We start from the raw sequence: 20,038 nt of genomic DNA, 5'->3' as shown, positions 1-20,038 counted from the left end.
TTGATTTCTAATAACACTGTGAGTACAACAAATACATAGGGATAGCTAAATGGCAAAGAGGATAGAGCACTGGCCTGAAGTCAGGAAGACCTGACTTCAATTTCGGTTTCAGACACTTACTAGTTGTGTGACCCTGGGCGTAACCCAGTTTGCCTCAGTTTCCTCATCTGTAAAATGATCTGGAGAAGCAAATTGCAAACCACTCCAGTATCCTTGCTAAGGAAACCTCAAATATGGTCACAAATAGTTGGACATAGATTCAACAATAACAAAAAAAGAACATGAATGGAAAATAGGTTGGACTTGGAATCAGGAGACCTGGGTTCTAGCTGTGTAGTAACAGGAAAGTCACTTCATCTCAAAGTCTCTGTTTCTTTATTTGTAAAATGGAAGTGATAATATCCAAAAGCTGTAAGAAAAGTTTTGGAAACTTAAAAAACTGTCAATTATTATTCTCTGAGTCTCCATTTTCTCCTCTATAGATAACCATTATTGTTGTTCAGTTTTGTTCAACTTTGTGAGCTTGTGGATCATACCATGCCAACGCTGTCCAAGGGATTTTCTTAACAAAAATACTGGAGTAATTTTCCATTTCCTTTTCCAGTGGATGAAGGCAAACAGAAGTTAAGTAACTTGCCTTGGGTCACACAGCCTATATAGGTAGATATATACCTTAGGAGATAACTATGTCAATTGACAAATATTTATTAAAGGTCTACAATGTGCTGCTATGCACAGGAGTTATCAAGAAAAGCAAAAAAGAAAGCTTGTTCTCAAGAAGTTCAGACGATAGGCAAGGAGCTACTTACAAAGAAGCTCTAATGCAGGATAAATGGGAAATAACCAAGGCACTGGGAAGTTTTGTGTTGTTTTTTAAAACCTTACCTTCTCTCTTAGACTCAAAATACTCCCCTTCCAAGGCAGAAGAGCAATAAGGGGTGGGAGAATGGTTTAAGTGACTTGCTCAGGGTCACATAGCCAGTGTCTGAAGCCAAATTTGAACCTAAGACCTCCAATCTCCAGACCTAAGGATGAGACTTTTTAAACAATTTTTATGTCATCCTTGGCAAATTACTTCATCTGAGTCTCCATTTCTTCATCTGTAAAATAGGAGTGAAAACATTACAAGGCTGTGGAAAAAGGAGTTTTGTAAATCCTAAAAGAATATGGAATAATGTGTAAAGCAGTGTGCAAACTTTAAAGCTGCTTTAGGAAAGGCGGAGATGATGGCGACGCTGTAAAAATAAAGGCAGTGGACAAGATGATCTCTAACAGCTCAAAATCGTATAAAAAACGCTTTCTTGGTCTGTGAAAAGGGTAGTCACTGGCTTCGTTCACGGGGTCACTGAAAAGGTCAGGATATGAATGAGAGCTGGTACTATTTCATCTCTTGCCCCGCCAACCCCATGCCCTCGAGATCCCTCTTTCAAGGATGCCCCATCTCAGCCCGGTTACAGACCTCTCAGACCGCTCTCGCTCTCTCTGGGAACGTGCGCGCAAGTGGCTGCCAAAAGCCGGATCTGCACATGGCCGGCAGGGGACGCTGCAGCCCCGGCCCGAGCCTCCGTCTCCTCTTGGTGCTTCCACTTTTATTGTTCCCTGACTGTCCCGGCTCCCGAGCAAGAACTTCCGGCGAGAGCGGAACCTCAGGGTCACGGGATGCGAGGCGCGGGCGGCCGAGCGCGCTGAGAGGCACCCGCGGCCTCGGCAACTTCCGGCCGTGGCTCCTGGTGTGAGGTGGAGGCGGCTGGGAGAAAATGGAAACGATTTTAGAGCAGCAGCGGCGCTACCATGAAGAAAAGGAGCGACTCATGGACGTTATGGCCAAGGAAATGCTCATTAAGAAGTCCACGGTAAGCGGCTGGAAAGAGGACAACTACACCAGGGAGGGGAGAAAGAGGGAAAAAAAAAGCGGCCACATCCGGGATCCTGCCCCTCCTCCTCCTTGGGCCCCTGCCGGGCCCCAGGATCCCTCCCTCTCTGCTATTTTCCGGGACCCCCACGGCCACTTCGGGGGCGTACGTCCAGCCGGGGGTGGGGTTCACGGGCGGGATTGTGCCCGCACTAGTCGTGGAGTGGGCCCGTGGCGGGAAGAAGGGAGATGTGGAGGGTACCCGGGAGGTTGAGGCTGACCGGGTCTGTGTCTCTGTCCCCTTCAGCTCCGGGACCAGATCAATTCGGACCATCGCACGCGGGCTATGCAGGACGTGAGTGTCGGGACGGGGCGGGCCCAAAAGCTGTTAGAGTGTAAGGCCCTTGAGGGCAGGCACCGTCATTCCGTTTGTATCCCCAATTATCTTTGTACCTTGTTTATACTTAGCCGTTGGCATTTGGTCTTCCCCTTGAGACTGTGGGCCTTTTGAGGACAGCGATTGGTTTGTTTTTTGCCTTTTTTCTTTTTTTAAATACTTCCTGCTCGCCTTAGAATTAGTGTTGTAGCAATAATGGAACGGTTAAAAGGCAGAAGAGAGAGGTAAGGGCTAGGTAATGGGAGTTCACTTGTCCAGTATCATTTAGCTAGGAAGTATCTGAATTTAGATTTGAATTCAGGCCCTCCTATCTGTAGGCCTGGTTCTCAAACCACTGAGTCACTTAGTTGCTCCCTTTTTTTTCCCGTCTTTCTTAATATTCTTAGGCTTTTGTTTAGGGTTTGCTGCAGGTCAGGGATAGAAACTTTACTAAATGTTTATTGACTGACATAGCATGCTTAATTAATGCTTATTAATTAAGGGGTGCTCGGGCCAGGGCCATCATGCTCTGCCCAGCAGTCAGCAAGTGTTTTCCTATGGGCCAGGTGCAGTGCTAAGCACTAGGAACACCAACCAGGGGAACAAAATAGATAGCCCCCTTGGCCCTCTAGGAGATCACATTAATTCATTTCAACTCTAACCCTTAACTACCTCCTTTTTGCAAAGACCCAGTGTTTATTTTTGGAGGCAGCTACTGGGGAAGAAAGAGATTAGAATCTCAGAAGGAATGGCCTGCAGAGCTTGAGTCTAGTCCCTTACCTGATCCAGACTTCTCTCTGGTCCTCTATGCCCTTTTGGACTACCCAAGTCCCTCATGTAATAATGTCTTTTCCACAGCTTATAGACAAGGAAATAGGAATGGTGGATTTGAATCCTAACTCTGCTTTGAGTCAGGAAGACTTGGGTTAGTTTAGATGAGCCTCTGATACATTTTGAGTAACTTTGGACAAGTCACTTTACCACTTTCAGTCTCAGTTTACTCATCTGTAAAATAGGGATAATATTAGCACCTACCTCCCAAGGTTATTGTGAGTGAGGTAAAAATTAGATGATGCTTGTAAAGAGTTTTGTAGACCTTAAAACACTATGTAAATGCCAATGGTTATTAGTTTTTCACATAATCTTTGGTGTTCTGTTTTCTAAAATACCTATAATCCTATTTTCACAGGATTGAGTAAAATGCTTTATAGTCTTGAATTATTGTATTAATATGAGTTCTAGTAATGACTGGAAACCAGCAATGTGGAAATGTTTTACATAACTTCATACATATAATGGTATTGTATTTTTTGCCTTCTCAGTGGGTGTAGAAAGGAGAGAATTCAGAACTGAAAGTAAAAATTTTTAAAGTTCATTATTACTACTACTACTGTTGCTACCACCATTGATAATAATTCTGGCATCACCAAGCCTGTATTGCCTCTAGATTTATCTCCTAACCCTCTTTTATATGCAGTTTTCATCAGATCCCTGAGGGAACTGCCATCTCTATCTCTCTCTCTCTCCCTCCTTCCCTCCCTCTCTCTTCCTCCATCTCTCTCTCCCTTCTTTCTTCCCTCCTCCCTCCTCTGCCCCCCCCCTTCCTCTTCCATACTGGTCATTGTTGTAAGATCACAAACATACAAAACCCCTAAATAAAACCATAAATACACTGATGTGACAAGGTAGCTGCTTTCTGTTAGCCTTGAATGTGAAATATAGCTGATAAACTTATTCTTACTAATGTCTTGATGACTGAGGTCAGCCTACTCTGCTCCTTTTAATCTTCTGGTTAGATTTTAACTATGTCCCGGGCCAAAAAAAAATTCTCAAAAAGTGAAATACTAGAGAATGGTGCCTGACTGGTAGAGAGAGATTATTTGAATAAGGAATGAGACTTTCCTCTAAGTAAGTCATATAAATAATTATCTCTACTGCCTGCTAACGTTTTAGTGCCCTATAGTTTATCTTGAATAATCACCAAAGACATCTAACTGTGTGGTGACAAGAAACTGTTTTATATTGTATATATTTTATATATGTTTTTTTATATATATGTTTTATATTGTATATATATTGATGATGGGTTTGTTTGTTTTTTTGCCTTTTAGAGGTATATGGAAGTCAGTGGGAACCTGAGAGATTTATATGATGACAAGGATGGGTAAGTGGCAGTTCTGGGTAGCACTAGGTCATATGTGGGTTCTGCTGGGAATTTTTCCAGTGCCAATCATTCTATTGACTCTGATCTTATTTGGTATTTTTTTTATCCTTCTGGGAATTTCAGATTAAGAAAGGAGGAGCTCAGTGCTATTTCAGGACCAAATGAATTTGCAGAATTCTATAATAGACTCAAACAGATAAAAGAATTCCATCGGAAGCACCCAAATGAGGTAAGCTCAGATTGTTGATGAAATATGGCATACACTTTTTGAGTGAGCCAAGGATTACTACAGGAGGAAGCAGCAAGGAGGAGAGACATTATTGCTCTTTGGTTTATTTTTACTTTTCTGTACCTTAAGAGTTGCTTTGATGACCTTTAATACATGAGCAAGTGGCAGTATTTTTATCATTATAAGATAGACTTTGGCAGCTGTTATCTCCATCTTTCCTAGTTTGCTTTATTAATACCCTTTCCTATAAACACATGTTATGCATATCTATAGAGAGTATTTATTATATTATGATAGACATTTTGGCATAGTGGCACAGTAGAGTACTGGACTTAGAGTGAGAGGAAGACCTAGGTTCAAATCCTGCCTCTGATACTAGCTATATGACCATAGATAAGTAATTTATCCTCCCTGAGCCTGTTACTTCATGTCAAAATGGGGATAATACCTGTAGTACCAACCTCCCATGGTTGTCATATGTATTTTGCAAGCTTTAAAGTATTATATGAATGTCAATTATATGACTAGTATGATATGTAGCCGTGGAATTGATCACACTATGTGTTGAATGTTGATTATGTGCATATCCTCTGGAAGAAATGAAAGAAGTCTAAGATTTGGTTTTTGCCTTGAATGAACTGACCATCCCATCAGAGAGACATATTTAAGTACCAGACAAGATATAGCCATGGTATAAGTGGGCAGTGTTGACTTAGGCTCAGGACTTTCTCCTATACCCAGGAGACTGGGTTTTAGTTCAATTCTGGTACTAATGAGCTCTGTGATTTTGAGCAAGTTATTTTGTGTCTCTGGATTTTCAAAAGGAAGTGGTTGGATTGAACAATCACTAAGATCCCTCTAGTTCTGACCTTCCATGATTCTGAGTGACATAAGCAATAAGTACTAAATTAATTTAAAGGAAAGAAAGTGGGGGAGGGGGGAGGTGAAGAAGGGAAAAGCTTCCTTTGAGAGTGGGGACTTGAACTTGATCTTCAAAGATGGTTAGGTAGAGGAGTGGGGAGAGAATTCCTGGGTCAAGGAGTGACATGAGAAAAGGTACAGAAGGGAGAATAAACAAGATGTGGTTGAGGAACAAGGAGTAAACCAGCCTTGAATGGAAGGTCATGTTGGATTTTAGCAGGAGATGAGGAAAGACAATTTGAGATAAGGCTATAGAACCTTGAATTTCAGGCTCTAGGATTTAGGCTTATCTTGTTGGAAGTGGAGAACCATCAGAGGCTTTTAAGGAATGTTGTTAAATGAAAGAAACAAAGTAGAAAAAGATAATCTGCCAGTGGTATACAGGCTGAATTGGAAGCAGGAACCCATAAGGCAGTTAAAGTTATCTAGGTGTAAGGTGATATGGATTTGAGCTAAGATGGTGCCAATGGGAATAGGAAGCCAAGGAGATGCTGAAGGTGAAAAGCATAGTGAAGACACCATAGCTAAGGAAGTGCATCTGTCAAGTAAGTTTGTACTTAGCATTCTGAGTTTTCTCCTTTTTGGTCATAAACAGAACAGAAAAATAATTAATAAACATTTACTTGGAGCCAAATACTAAGTATTGAGGATACCAAAGAAAAGCAAGCTGGGAAAATCAATGAAAAGCTCTTAAAAAGAGGCAGCTAGGTCATACAGTGGATAGAGTGCCATGCCTAGAGATGAGAGGACCTGGATTCAAATTTGGCCTCAGATACTTACTAGCCAGAAGACCCATGACATGTCATCTGATCCCAGTTGCCTAGTCCTTACCACTCTTACCTTGGAACTATCCATTCCAGTATAGAAAGCAAAGGTTTTAAAAGAAAAAAAGAGTTTGAGGCTCTTAATAGGCTTCAGCTTATAGCTTCAGGCCATGCTCAGGGGTCCTTTGATTGAATCCTTAGGTGAGATGGCAATGTCTTTGTTTGGAGAGCATTAGGGGCAAGGCAGAGGGTGAGGGCTAGTTAGGATAGGAATAAAAAGAAAGGCTCAGTTATCCCTCAGGCTCCTTGGAGGTACTATATTAAGGTCAAGGACACTATTGGAAGCCATACTACATATAATGCCCAATTCCAGACTTGGTCCTACATATGAGATAATGGTTACTCTTGTTCAGAGGAAATGGAGAATCCATCTGGATTTTGTGCTTTCTCTTCTCAGATTTGTGTGCCAATGTCAGTGGAATTTGAGGAGCTCCTGAAAGCCAGAGAAAATCCTAGTGAAGAAGCACAAAGTAAGTGGGGTATCACATTTCATATTAGGAAAAATATGCTCAGCCAGTTTGTGTGTGATTGCAGCTGCCTCCTTCAACTCTGGAAAACAAGAGACTCCCAGTGAAAATGTATGTTAATTCTCTCAGGCTATCTCCTGAGGTGAAATCTTGGCTTGATTTACTGCTATGTTGAACATCACTTAGGAAGCAATTTGGTTTCAGTTTGTGTAATCACCTGAATCAAGTTAGAACTCTGTGGAGTTGAAAGTTGCTGTCTGTGACCTTTCTTCCAGAGCTCACTTAGCTTGGGTGGTTTGATAAGCTTTTTTGGCATGTTGTGGTTAGCTTGCTTCAGAAGCAACAGGGGACAGCTTTGTGAATGGACCTCAGTGTCTAGTGAAGAAGCAAATAGACTAAATGTCTAGGCTGACGAGAGGTTTTATGTAAGAGATTGTTTTTAATTTATTTGGGGCAACTGTTCTCTATGATTCCCTCAGACTTGGTGGAATTCACTGATGAAGAAGGATATGGCCGTTATCTGGATCTTCATGACTGTTACCTTAAGTACATCAACCTAAAAGCATCTGAGGTAAAGTATTAGACAGATTTTGATTCCCAGAAGTGGGTTAGGAAGTGTAGATTGGGGATAATTCTCAGAGGTGGTTAGTATTTCACTTGTTAGGCTAGAGATGTGAAATGCACTTTCTGAATGAGTCTCCTCATTAGAAATGAAAGCACAATAAATGTGTGCTGATTATGCACCAGGTGATGGGTTGAGTGCTGTGGGGACCACAAAAAAGTATAAAGTATGAAGGAATGACAGCATTTTTTATGTGTTAAACACTTCTAAGTGCTGAGGCTGCAAATAGAAAAGAGCTTTCATTCCAGTAAGGGAAGACAATATATATAGAGAGAAGTGATGGTTGCTGGGAAGAGGGAAAAGGGTAATGTTAGTTGAGGAAATCAGAAGGATGGTGAATGGAACCATAGAGAAAGTCATTGGCCTGCCTTTTCCAGTAGCAGTGGCAATAGAGATTATAATTTTCTGTCCTTATCTCTGCTTTTCTTCTAAATGTCTATAGCAAGCCTACTAAAGTAGTGCAGGGATTGAATGTTGGAAAATTTTCAAAGAAGAAAGACTCAAATGTGTACCTTGTTACCCTGAGCTCTCAAGTTGGATCTTGTGTAGAATCCGTTAGACTTTATCTTTGAGTTCTGCACACCCAGCTTAGTCAGGTCTCTTGTTTTATTTTCAGAAACTGGATTATATCACATATCTGTCCATCTTTGATCAGTTATTTGATATTCCAAAGGAAAGGAAGAATGCAGAGTACAAGAGGTGAGCATTGTCAAACGTCTTGACTTTTTTTTTTTTAATTAGAGGCTAAATTCCAACCTTGGCTGTTTTCTGAGCACTCTTGACTTCCAGAGTTATTGAGGAATGTGGAATTTTAAAAACTCATACTCCACTTTTAGAACACATACTCCATTAGTCTTGGCAGAATGAATATACTTTAAAGTTATTATGAACTTGACAAACATAAATACTTCCATATATAAAGGATGGGGGGGGGGGATTCTATATGAAGCTATGAATCTCATGTACAATTTGATTTTTGTAAAATATATGTTAAATTTAGATACTGCTTTGCTTGTTTGTACTCCCTCCTGAACTTCATGTTCTTTATCATGCATTTAAAAAATATTCATTGATGTACCTTTATTTTTACATTCTCCCTCTTTTCTTCCTCCTCCCCTCAAAATAAAAGCCTTTCCTTGTAACAAATACAGGCAAGCAAAACAGATCCATATGTTGGCACTGTCTGAAACTGTCTTCTCTGTACCTCTAGTCCATCAACTTTGCCAAAAGGTGGGCTTTGGCATCAGTCTTGGAAAATGTTTTCCTTTAGTGTTGTAGTCATCATATTAATTATTCTCCTAACTCTTCTCACTTCAATCTATATCACTTCAAACAAGTCTTTTCAGATTTCCTGAATCTGTCCTTTTGTCATTTTTTATGGCATAATATTAATAGTATGAATCTGATTTTGTCGCTCTCTCGCTCTCACTCTCTCACTCTCACTCGCTCTCCTCCCTCTGGTGCCATTACTATTCTGTTGCTTCATTACTATACCCTATAAGCAGTATAAGGTTCTCTTATTTAGGGCTCTGTCATTGAAGCCATGGCTACATTGAGAAGCCTGGGCCTACATACATCTCGATAGGAAATAAGCCTTTCTTTGTGTTGCCACCTCCATCACAGATAGCATGCCTAAATTTGTCCAAATGCATTTCTCTATTAGGTACCTGGAGATGCTGCTTGAGTACCTCCAAGACTACACAGATAGAGTGAAGCCCCTGCAAGACCAGAATGAGCTGTTTGGGAAGATTCAGAATGAATTTGAGAAGAAGTGGGACAATGGTACCTTTCCAGGCTGGCCGGTGAGCTGGAAGAGTTATATTAGAAAATTTAGTTATGACTCTTTGCATTTTAGTAAAGGGCCTGATGATAAATGGTCCTTTCATCTCATTTGTGGCCTAGATTCCATAAAACTTCACTGCCCTGGAGTTTTATGGAATCTAGGGTTTTTTGGGTGTTTTTTTGGGTTTGGAAATCAGTTCTAAGACTTGCACTTTGTGAAGGTGGGAGAGACCCATTGTTGTTACCCTAGAGCTGACTGTTAATAAGCTTCATTGTCTTTCTTGGCAGAAAGAGACAAGTAGTGCATTGACCCATGCTGGAGCCCACCTTGACCTCTCTGCATTTTCTTCCTGGGAGGTAAATTTTTTGTAACTCCAGTTTGTCTCACAGACATTAACATATATTCTCTCTCTCTCTTTCTCACTCTCTTGCTCTCCTCCCTCTGGTGCCATACACATATATATATACATATAATATAGTATCGGTTCATGTTGTCGAACCTATGTGGCTCATGTGCGAAGGGGGCTGCTCCCCTCCCCATCTCCACCATTCCTGAGGACATTTCTCTTATCACCCTCCCCTCTGGCTGGCAACCCAATGGGAGTGCTTCCTCCCTCTTCTGTCTGGGATAAGGAGGTGTGAGGGTACAGTTTGGGTACTTGGTCTTTAAAAAGTTCGCCATTACTGGTATAGGTCATCATACTATTAGAATCAGTATAGTAGATATACCTAATGCCACAAGGATATTATGTGGAGCATTTGGTCTCAGGAATAATTTTCTTCAGCATCCTAACTCATCCCTTTGTTTTCTAGGAGTTGGCCTCCTTGGGTCTGGACAGACTGAAATCTGCACTCTTGGCTTTAGGACTGAAATGTGGCGGGTAAGAGGCAGGGTCCATAATCTTTTAACTGCTCTGTTATTCCCTTTCTTCACTTGTTCACCATAACCTTTAGAGGGACTTAAGTTCCATTTGTCTGACTACTGTTAAACTAGCCAAGTGCAGGTGAGACTGCTTGAAGTAATAACTAGGGAATTCTTTGTCTTTTCACAGGACACTGGAAGAGCGAGCCCAGAGACTATTCAGCACTAAAGGCAAGTCCCTGGAATCACTTGACTCCTCTCTGTTTGCTAAGAATCCCAAATCAAAGGGAACCAAGAGGTGAGTAACCTGGTAGTTTTTGTGTCCTTTTGATTAGTTGGTTCTGTTGGTCCTTTTGCCTGACAGTGTAACAAGGGAATCACTTTAAAAGACTGATATATATTAATTTAAGGTCGCCAAGGAATCAGCTATGTAATTCCTAAATGAAAAACTCAAGTCAGCCGTCAGCCTTTTTTGGAGTTTTATTACAATAGGAGTAAGAAAGGAATTAGAGATAGAGAGAGAGAAAAAGGGAGAGAAGGGAATAGGGCTTAAATACCCCTTCTGTTTAGGCTGGGCCAAAAGGCCCAAGCCCTTAGATAGCTGGGGCAAAGAAAAGAGATCAGTCCCTATTACTCACGTGTCCAAAATGGAGAAACAGTCTCAGAGGCCCCCACCTTCAGCTTCCTTCAGAGCAAGCCTTCTCAGAGCCCAGGAACCACACCGACCAAAACCTCAACCGCCTTCTCTCAGTCTTCAGACCCCCTATCTTTAAGGAAACCATCCAAGTTCCTCCCCTCAGTTCTCCCATCTACCAATCACTCTTCATCAATTTCCCTGTGCCAATGGAGGCTCTAGCTTAACCCAGGACCGCCCAGAGGTTTCTGGCTTTTGCACATGTCTGTGGAAGGTTATATTTTCAAATGATTAAAACTTTACTCCTTTGCTACAGCCCTTTCTAAATCCTGTTAACTTGAGTAGGGTAGAGATTTGGATAATTAAATTTTTATCTAGGCTGCAGCCCTTACTCAATCCTATTAGGACTGAATAGGGTGGAGATTTATTCCAAGTATCTCCATTGTATCAATTCTAAAATCAATCAAGACTCAAAGAAATTCCTGTTCTATGCTTAAGCATAGGTCAAAGTCCTTTCCATTGTTCAGCAAAAGGTTTCTGTCCTAAAGTAATCTTAAGAAGGGAAGAGAAAGAACCTCCCATCCAATGGGGTTCCCATTCCAATAGACTATCAGTAAGAAATTTTCCAAGTATGAAATATCCCAATGGTGAAATTTCCAACATTTATAAGTCTAAGGAAATTTTGAGGTTTACAACAGGTAGTATAGTATAGTATAGTATAGCCCAAGAAGTGTTGGACTTGGAGGTAAAAGAATTGGGCTTAAATCCCAGCTTTGATCCATTGGTAAGACATTTACCTTTGAGTCTCAAACTCTTCGTGTGTAAAATGGGGATGATAGTACTTGACAAAGCAAAGTGTTTTATAAAGGACTTAGTGTCATCATTGTTTAAAATGCAGATTATAAAGTCTATTATGTTTTGCCATCACTGAACCATAGTGATGGTCACTTGTAACGTAGCTGCACTTGTTTTAATTTAGAGTTGGCTCTAGACTATGCTACAGGAATGTTGCTTTGTTTAGCTAGAAATGTAAAGAGGTTGAATTTAGAAAACATTTACTAAGCCTCCAACTTGATGCAAAGCACCTGGGATGAAAGACAAAAACAAAACCCTTCCTGTCTTCCACAAATATAGACCCAGATAAGTGTAATGCAATCAGAATATGTGGGACAAAGGAGAGCTCACATAAAGTGCTTTGAAGAGAATCTGAAGAGTAAGGAACCCCCGAAGGAGGGAGAGAAATGAGACAGTCAGTCAAGACTTCCCAGAGAAGAGGCTTCACCTGAGCTGAGCCTTGAAGAAAGCAACACTGAGGTGGAGGAAGAGGAGAAAGAAGTGCATTGCACATGCCAGGGATGGGCTTATGTTAAAGCATGGTGACCAGACTTGTCACAGTGAATTAGGGACTTGAGTGTTAATTAAAATTATAATGTTCAACAATGTTAACAATTCAATGTGATGGTAACAGATCCAGTTAAGCTCAGATTAAAGACTGTGTTTTAATCTTGGTGTTAGGGAGCCACCAAAAGTTTCTGAGCACGTAAGTCACAAGGCCAGTCAGACCTATGTTTGAGAAGATTATTTTGGCTTGTGTAAAGGATGTACTGAAGAAAGGAATTCTTGGGACAGAATTTAGGGGAGTTTTATCATTATTTAGATGAGAGAGAATGTCATCTTGAACTTGGGTTCAGGTGACTGAAGAGAAGGATGGGAAGAGGAATTAAGTTAAAGTGACAGGATTTAGAAATTTGTTAGGTTTGGGGGAGGGGAGGTCATTGAGGACTCTTGTTTTGATCTGTTCATTGGTGATAGGCCCATGACTCAGTGTTTTAATGTTCTCTGTCAATGGTATTAATGCCTTCCGTGATATTTTCAAATTTCTAAGATTCCAAATTCTGCTTTATCAACCTGTTAAGGGTTTAGGTGTTTATAACGTAACATTTTAAAAACTGCTTCTCTAAAGGATATGCTCTCTTATAAAGAATGAGGTGCTAAATGAAACAATCCTAAGATTGAGGAATTGTGTGGAATTAGGCTATAAAGAACTCCCATTATATCATTCTATGGAAGATTTCAATCCCTTTCAGATAACCTGGATCATTTCTTATTCACAGGGACACTGAGAGGAATAAAGACATTGCTTTCCTTGAAGCCCAGATTTATGAATATGTTGAGATTCTTGGGGTAAGTATATTACTGAAGGTAATGTAACCCTCCCTGAAAAGCCACCCACCCCATCTCTTTTGGCTTAGGCAGTTTAGAAGAAAGAAGGAGACTTACTGATGTCAAAAGGTTCTTCTATTTGGACAACCTCAGGTTCTCTACAGTCCACATGAGCACAAGCAGAGTTGCCAGTCTACCTAAGTACAACTGGATGGCAAATCTGTGTCTTAATTTCTGATTTGGGGGTGTTAGAAGCAATTTGGTTGCTAGAACTTGCTCTGATCTTCAGGAGAATGAGGTTTCTCCACCTTTGTCTAAAGCAATTTGATTCTTACAGTAAATGGGTTTTAGGTGAACTACTAGAATCTTGGGCTTTTTCCTCCCAGCTTGGGAGATGTATGCCAACAGGAAGCTCTGAAACTGCTTAGATAAGTCCAGCAAGTTGTTCCTTCTTTTTATAAAACCTATAATCCTTGTCCTACCAGAAAGTAAAATTTCAGCTGCTCTAACCATTTGAAGAAGTATCCTTGAATCCTTATCCTTTCAAGGACTTTGAAAAGTTGGAAGGGATTCCCTTCAGTAATAATAATAACTAGCATTTATGTAGCACTTTATGGTCTTCAAAGTACTTTATATAATATCTCACCTTTAGGTTCTGAAAATTTATAATAAATTTAACTTATTAGGTTTTTTTTTTTAAACCCTTACCTTCTGTCTTGGAGTCAATACTGTGTATTGGCGGCAAGGCAGAAGAGTGGTGAGGGCTAGGCAATGGGGGGGTCAAGTGACTTGCCCAGGGTCACACAGCTGGGAAGTGTCTGAGGCCAGATTTGAACCTAAGACCTCCCATCTCTAGGGCTGGTTCTCAATCCACTGAGCTACCCAGCTGCCCCCAACTTATTAGTTTTAAAGCTCTCCTGCTTCTGTGTTTTCCTCTGAGTTGCCTTCTGTTCTCTCCTTTGTTTAATAAAAAATAACTTCAATGACATTTTTATCATCTCTTTTTTGGTCATCACTATTATTAGCTCATCTCTCCCAGTGCCTTTCCCCTCATTAAAAACAAAAACAAAAAAACACCCATTTCTTTTTTTTTTAATTTTATAATATTTTATTTGATCATTTCCAAGTATTATTCATTAAAGACAAATATCATTTTCTTTTCCTCCCCCCATCCCCCATAGCCGACGCGTGATTCCATTGGGTATTACAAAACACCCATTTTCTTAACAAGAATAGATAAGCAAAATTGATCTACAAATTAGCCATGTTTCAAAATGTTATTTCTTATTCTGTTACTTTAGTCTGTCTTTCCTGTCAGATGGTAGATAGCATGCTTCAGTGTTAGTTTTCTCGAGTTGTAATTGGTTTTTGCAGTGATCAGAGTTGAATCTTTCTAAATAGTTCTACCCCCACACTATAGTCATTATATAAATTTTTCTTATTTTACTCCACATCAGTACCTATAAATATTTGGACATCCCTCTGAATCCATCCTTTGTTTTTCTCATAGCATGTTAATATATACACCATGATTTGTTTAGCTTTTCTACGATTGATGGGCACACACATTTTGGTTTCCAGTTTTTAACTGTAACAAAAAGTGTCCCTGTAAATATTTCTGTACAAGTAATTCCTTTTTCTCATTATTTTATCTCTTTCAAGTGTGTGGCTATTAGTGGTATAATGGGGTCCCTGGTTTCATGACTTTGAGACATAGTGCCAAATGGCATCTCAAAATTGCTGAACCACTTGACATTTCCACCTATTATTCATTAGTGTCTGTTTTTTTCTCCTACATTGGGCTTCACTTTTCTTGCATTTTTACTAATTAACTCTTATTCTTTAGGAACAGCGACATCTCACTCATGAAAATGTGCAGCGCAAACAAGCCCGGACAGGAGAGGAAAGAGAGGAAGAAGAAGAAGAACAGATCAGTGAGAGTGAAAGTGAAGATGAAGAGAATGAGATTATCTACAACCCCAAAAACCTGCCCTTGGGTTGGGATGGCAAAGTGAGTGCTTACCCCTATTCAGGAGCCAGTTCAGCTCTCCTTGTCTTCACAAGTCAGTTTCTTATTATCCTGTGTCTTGTTTCTTCCAGCCCATTCCCTATTGGCTGTATAAGCTGCATGGCCTCAATATAAACTATAACTGTGAGATCTGTGGGAACTACACCTACCGAGGACCCAAGGCCTTTCAGCGGCACTTTGCGGTAAGGCATTCTGGGGCCTGTTCTGCTACAATTGAAAACAAAGTCAAGGGAGGGAAAATCTTTGAATGGAGACAATGAACAGCCATCTCCTGTGTGGACTTAAGGTGGAGTTGAGGGGGAAGAGGAAGGACAATTAGTGTGCTTGGAATGTGGCAGGGTCCCCTCATACCTTTGTGGTCACAGTCAGAGCTTTGGCCATTTTGAAGCTGGTGTCCTGCTGGGCCTTCCCCTATGGACTTCTCTGGGTTATAATATATATAGATCCGACTAAACAAACATCAAAGCCTCTGATCACTATTTTCCCCAAAAGCAATTAAGCTGAACAGTGTGGGAGGGTGATTGTGATAGGTGGTGAGTGTATCATTGCACTTGTGTAATTTACTATTCTTTATGAGGGAGGGAGGGGGGGTGTATATATTCATTTTGGCTTCTTTTCAATCTACATAATTTTATAGAAAAATTTCCCATACTTCTTTGAATTTACTTTCTTTTTCTTCATTTCTCCTTCTAAAAAAAGAAATCCATACCATCTATCTTAGAATGAAAAGGGCTAGGCAATTGGGGTTAAGTGTCTTACCCAGGGTTACATGACTAGGAAATGTCTGGGTCCATATTTGAACCCAGGACCTCCTGGTTTTTTTTTGTTTTTGTTTTGTTTTATTTTATAATATTTTATTTGATCATTTCCAAGCATTATTCGTTAAAGACAAAGATCATTTTCAAGCATTATTCGTTAAAGACAAAGATCATTTTCTTTCCCCCCCCCCACCCCCATAGCCGACGAGTGATTCCACTGGGTGTCACATGTGTTCTTGATTCGAACCCATTGCCATGTTGTTAATATTTGCATTAGAGTTTCGTTTAGAGTCTCTCCAGTGTCATGTCCCCTCAACCGCTGTAGTCAGGCAGTTGCTTTTCCTCGGTGTTTCTACTCCCACAGTTTATCCTCTGCTTATGAATAGTGTTTTTTCTCCTAGATCCCTGCAGATTGTTCAGGGACATTACACCGCCCCTAATGGAGAAGTCCATTACATTCGATTATACCACTGTGTATTAGTCTCTGTGTACAATGTTCTCCTGGTTCTGCTCCTCTTGCTCTGCATCACTTCCTGGAGGTCGTTCCAGTCTCCATGGAATTCCTCCACTTTATTATTCCTTTTAGCACAATAGTATTCCATCACCAACATATACCACAATTTGCTTAGCCATTCCCCAATTGATGGGCATCCCCTCATTTTCCAATTTTTGGCCACCACAAAGAGCGCAGCTATGAATATTTTTGTACAAGTATTTTTGTCCATTATCTCTTTGGGGTACAGACCCAGCAGTGTGCTATGGCTGGATCAAAGGGTAGACATTCTTTTATCGCCCTTTGGGCATGGTTCCAAATTGCCCTCCAGAATGGTTGGATCAATTCACAACTCCACCAGCAATGAATTAATGTCCCAACTTTGCCACATCCCCTCCAGCATTCATTACTTTCCTTTGCTATCATGTTAGCCAATCTGCTAGGTGTGAGGTGATACCTCAGAGTTGTTTTGATTTGCATCTCTCTGATTATAAGAGATTTAGAACACTTCTTCATGTGCTTATTAATAGTTTTGATTTCTTTATCTGAGAACTGCCTATCCATGTCCCTTGCCCATTTATCAATTGGAGAATGGCTTGATTTTTTTGTACAATTTATTTAGCTCTTTATAAATTTGGGTAATTAAACCTTTGTCAGAGGTTTCTATGAAGATTTTTTCCCAGTTTGTTGTTTCCCTTCTGATTTTAGTTACATTGGTTTTGTTTGTGCAAAAGCTTTTTAATTTGATGTAGTCAAAATTATTTTACTTTTTGTAATTCTATGTCTTGCTTGGTTTTAAAGCCTTTCCCCTCCCAAAGGTCTGACATGTATACTATTCTGTGTTTACCCAATTTACTTATGGTTTCCTTCTTTATGTTTAAGTCATTCACCCATTTTGAATTTATCTTGGTGTAGGGTGTGAGGTGTTGCTCTATTCCTACTCTCCCACACTGTCTTCCAATTTTCCCAGCAGTTTTTATTGAATAGTGGATTTTTGTCCCAAAAGCTGGGATCTTTGGGTTTATCGTATACTGTCTTGCTGAGGTCGCTTTCCCCCAGTCTATTCCACTGATGGACCTCTTGTTTTTAAGCCTGGCTTTCCACTGAATTACCCAGCTACCCTTCTTCATTTCTCTTTCTTTTCCCTTGGCTTTTCTGCCTTCTCAGTACCCATACTTTATGCTTGCCTTGGAGCATTTCATAGCATCAATGCCATTAAAGACCAAAAAAGATATTACCTCTGACCTTCAGGTTGCTCTGTGGATCTCTAAATCTTGCCTCCTGCAGAAAATAACGGCATTGGGGGCATTTTAAGATTTAGGGATGAAAGGAGAACAATGCTTTGTGTTCAGTTGGCTACTGTTTCCCATTGACCTTCTAATTCTCTTCTAGGAATGGCGCCATGCTCATGGCATGAGGTGCTTGGGCATTCCAAATACAGCTCATTTTGCTAATGTGACCCAGATAGAAGATGCTGTCTCTTGTAAGTAATCCTCAGTTCTCCATAAGTATTAGTCCAGACTGAGAGCCCACTCCCTTTACCATTTACTACCTTGGGTACCTGTTGTGAATCAGTCCCCACAGCAACAACATACAACCCTATGAAAGGTGGAACAGTCTTATCTTTTTTTCCTATCTTGCTAGGCTGGGAGCATTTGGGCTACCCTCAGACCCATCTCTCATTACTGATGGACATGAGAACTTTTACCTACTTTTGTTTCATTGGGACAGTTTGTTCCTCTTTAGGCAGTCTGGTGGCCTCTAGCTCCTAGGAACCTATCATATTAATATCAAACTTAGTGTGGACTCAACCACCTTTAATCCTCTTGTCCCAAGCTCAAGATGTCCACTAGCCTCCATCTCCTCAGTGGTTAGAGTTATAAGCATGTGTCAGCATGCCTGGCAAAGCAGAGCAGCCTCAGATGTCTGGCTAACAGTAGAGTCAGCTTTCTCACCCCAAGGTGAAATGGCCATTTTCTTCCTCACTTTGGTCATTAGCCAGTTTTTCCTTATCATTTAACTTCCATGACACTTTACCTGTCATGTTCCAGGCCACTCTCAAGGACTTAAAATTTGGTAGAGCAAGTGTCCATCCTCACAGGGAATTAATTCTGTGTGCCAATGAAATCACAGCTAGGATAGGGAACTTAAATAAACTACTTTACAGAGTTGAAAGGGTTTTGCAAACTTTAGAACGCCATATTAATGTCAACTGTTATTATTTTTACTACATCAAGGTTCCAAACAGATGTAGCTTTTGGATTCTGCAGTAGAACTGGGGGTTCTAGTCCCATGCATCCCCTAGATACTATTAATATTAATTGAGTGATTGTTTTGCAGTATGGGCCAAATTGAAATTGCAGAAGGCTTCAGAGCGGTGGCAGCCCGATACGGAGGTAAGTGGCTATATTTGAGAATCAGTGTTGGAGTTAAGTATACTACTAAGCAGCAAAAACCCATAGTTTCTTTATCAGGAAGCTGTAGGCATTGATCTGGCCTTGCTCCTTTGGAGCAGTAATTCTCTGGTCATGGTCATTGAAGTCCTGGCAGCAGTCCAAAATAGTTTTGAAGCTAAATAGTTTTAGATATATTGTTTGTAATCGGATAATGTGCATCCTTTGGTTTCTGACATGAATTAGGAGTTTGCTTGAGATATATGGTAACTCTTCACTGTTGCCTTCTTTCAGTATCTCACTGTGGCATGGAAGTGACCCTTTGCTTTCAGAGGCTCTGCCGAGTCCCACAAAACGGGAGGTTTCTGGTTGGGGCCTAGTGGTGCATAGGTTCTGCATCTGGCATCCAAGGCCTAATAGCTAAATTAGGACAAGCTTGTCACCACAGAGGTGAATTTTTTCAGCTGTAACAATTCATAAAGATTGCTTCCCTAGTGCTTCTCAATTGTGAGGGAGTGCTCACAACAATAAAATCACGAATTCTTGAAGTATTTCATAAAACCAGAAGTCACCTCATTGACTTTTCCTTCAAAAACTGTATCCTCTTTTCATTACTTCTGGAAAGGATTTGTTAGGGTCTTCGGCAGTGATTGGGCAAGTCATTTGCCTTACCAAAGTGATTGGGTAGCCACATAAATTGAGAGTAGTTGCCTTTCAGGTGGGTTCTCTACCTTTTCTGTGTCTTGGATCTCTTGGGCAGTCTGGTGAAGCCTATGGACTTCCTCTCAGAACGTTTTTAATGTGTAAAATAATATGCAAAGGATTATGAACAAAAGCAGAGTTATCAAAGTATTAAAAGCCAAGTTTATGGACACTGAGTTAAGAAGCCCTGCCCCAGAAGTTCTGAATGCTATGATTTCCCTTTGTGGGGGGTATCCAATGATGGGCTGGCTCCTGTGTAAGTGTAATTATGGATAAGAAGGCATCCATTCTTGGATTTGGAGGAGTGCAGAAATTAAGGCAAACAAGAAGTGAGGGTTGCTAGAGTTCAAAAGGGCAGCTGTGTTTCACTCACTCACCCTGAGATTTCCCAGAAGTGACCTGAGGCCATTTCCAAACATAACAAATGTTCATTTTCCCAGGGTTGATAAACCACTTCTTCCTTCCCCCCTCTTTTTTTTAGGAGGAGTATGAGGATTCCAGTGGAAATGTTGTGAATAAGAAGACATATGAGGACTTGAAACGCCAGGGACTGCTTTAGTGGCTTGGGGACAAGTTCTGTGACTGATTCAGCATCCCAGGATTTGGCATTTTTCTATTCTACACAAGCACATGTTCCCAAAGACTCTGCTACATGATGTAACATTCTAGCATGTCTTGTGAAGACAAGAAATGTGGACATAGTGAAGATTTGAAATATGTTTAAACATTCATTTTATATTAAAAAAGGTTCTGCAAAAAAAATAAAA

The 20,038-nt window shown here is 40.5% G+C and overlaps 1 protein-coding gene across 1 annotated transcript; it reads left to right on the top strand.

Annotated features, from left to right (window-relative positions):
* Positions 1–1,639: 1,639 nt before the first annotated feature.
* SF3A3 (splicing factor 3a subunit 3) lies at positions 1,640–20,038 on the top strand. Its single transcript, XM_056795173.1, has 17 exons — positions 1,640–1,853; positions 2,160–2,207; positions 4,340–4,392; positions 4,516–4,621; positions 6,764–6,836; positions 7,313–7,404; positions 8,072–8,154; positions 9,119–9,257; positions 9,526–9,594; positions 10,051–10,118; positions 10,290–10,397; positions 12,848–12,917; positions 14,743–14,907; positions 14,997–15,107; positions 17,569–17,659; positions 18,517–18,572; positions 19,753–20,038. The coding sequence occupies exons 1-17, from the start codon at positions 1,758–1,760 to the stop codon at positions 19,828–19,830; spliced, it is 1,506 nt and encodes a 501-aa protein (XP_056651151.1). The 5' UTR covers positions 1,640–1,757; the 3' UTR covers positions 19,831–20,038.

Source organism: Monodelphis domestica, chromosome 4 (genome assembly GCF_027887165.1).
Source record: "Monodelphis domestica isolate mMonDom1 chromosome 4, mMonDom1.pri, whole genome shotgun sequence".
In the NCBI taxonomy this organism is placed as follows: Eukaryota; Metazoa; Chordata; class Mammalia; order Didelphimorphia; family Didelphidae; genus Monodelphis; species Monodelphis domestica.
This window is presented reverse-complemented; position numbering and strand designations above follow the sequence as displayed.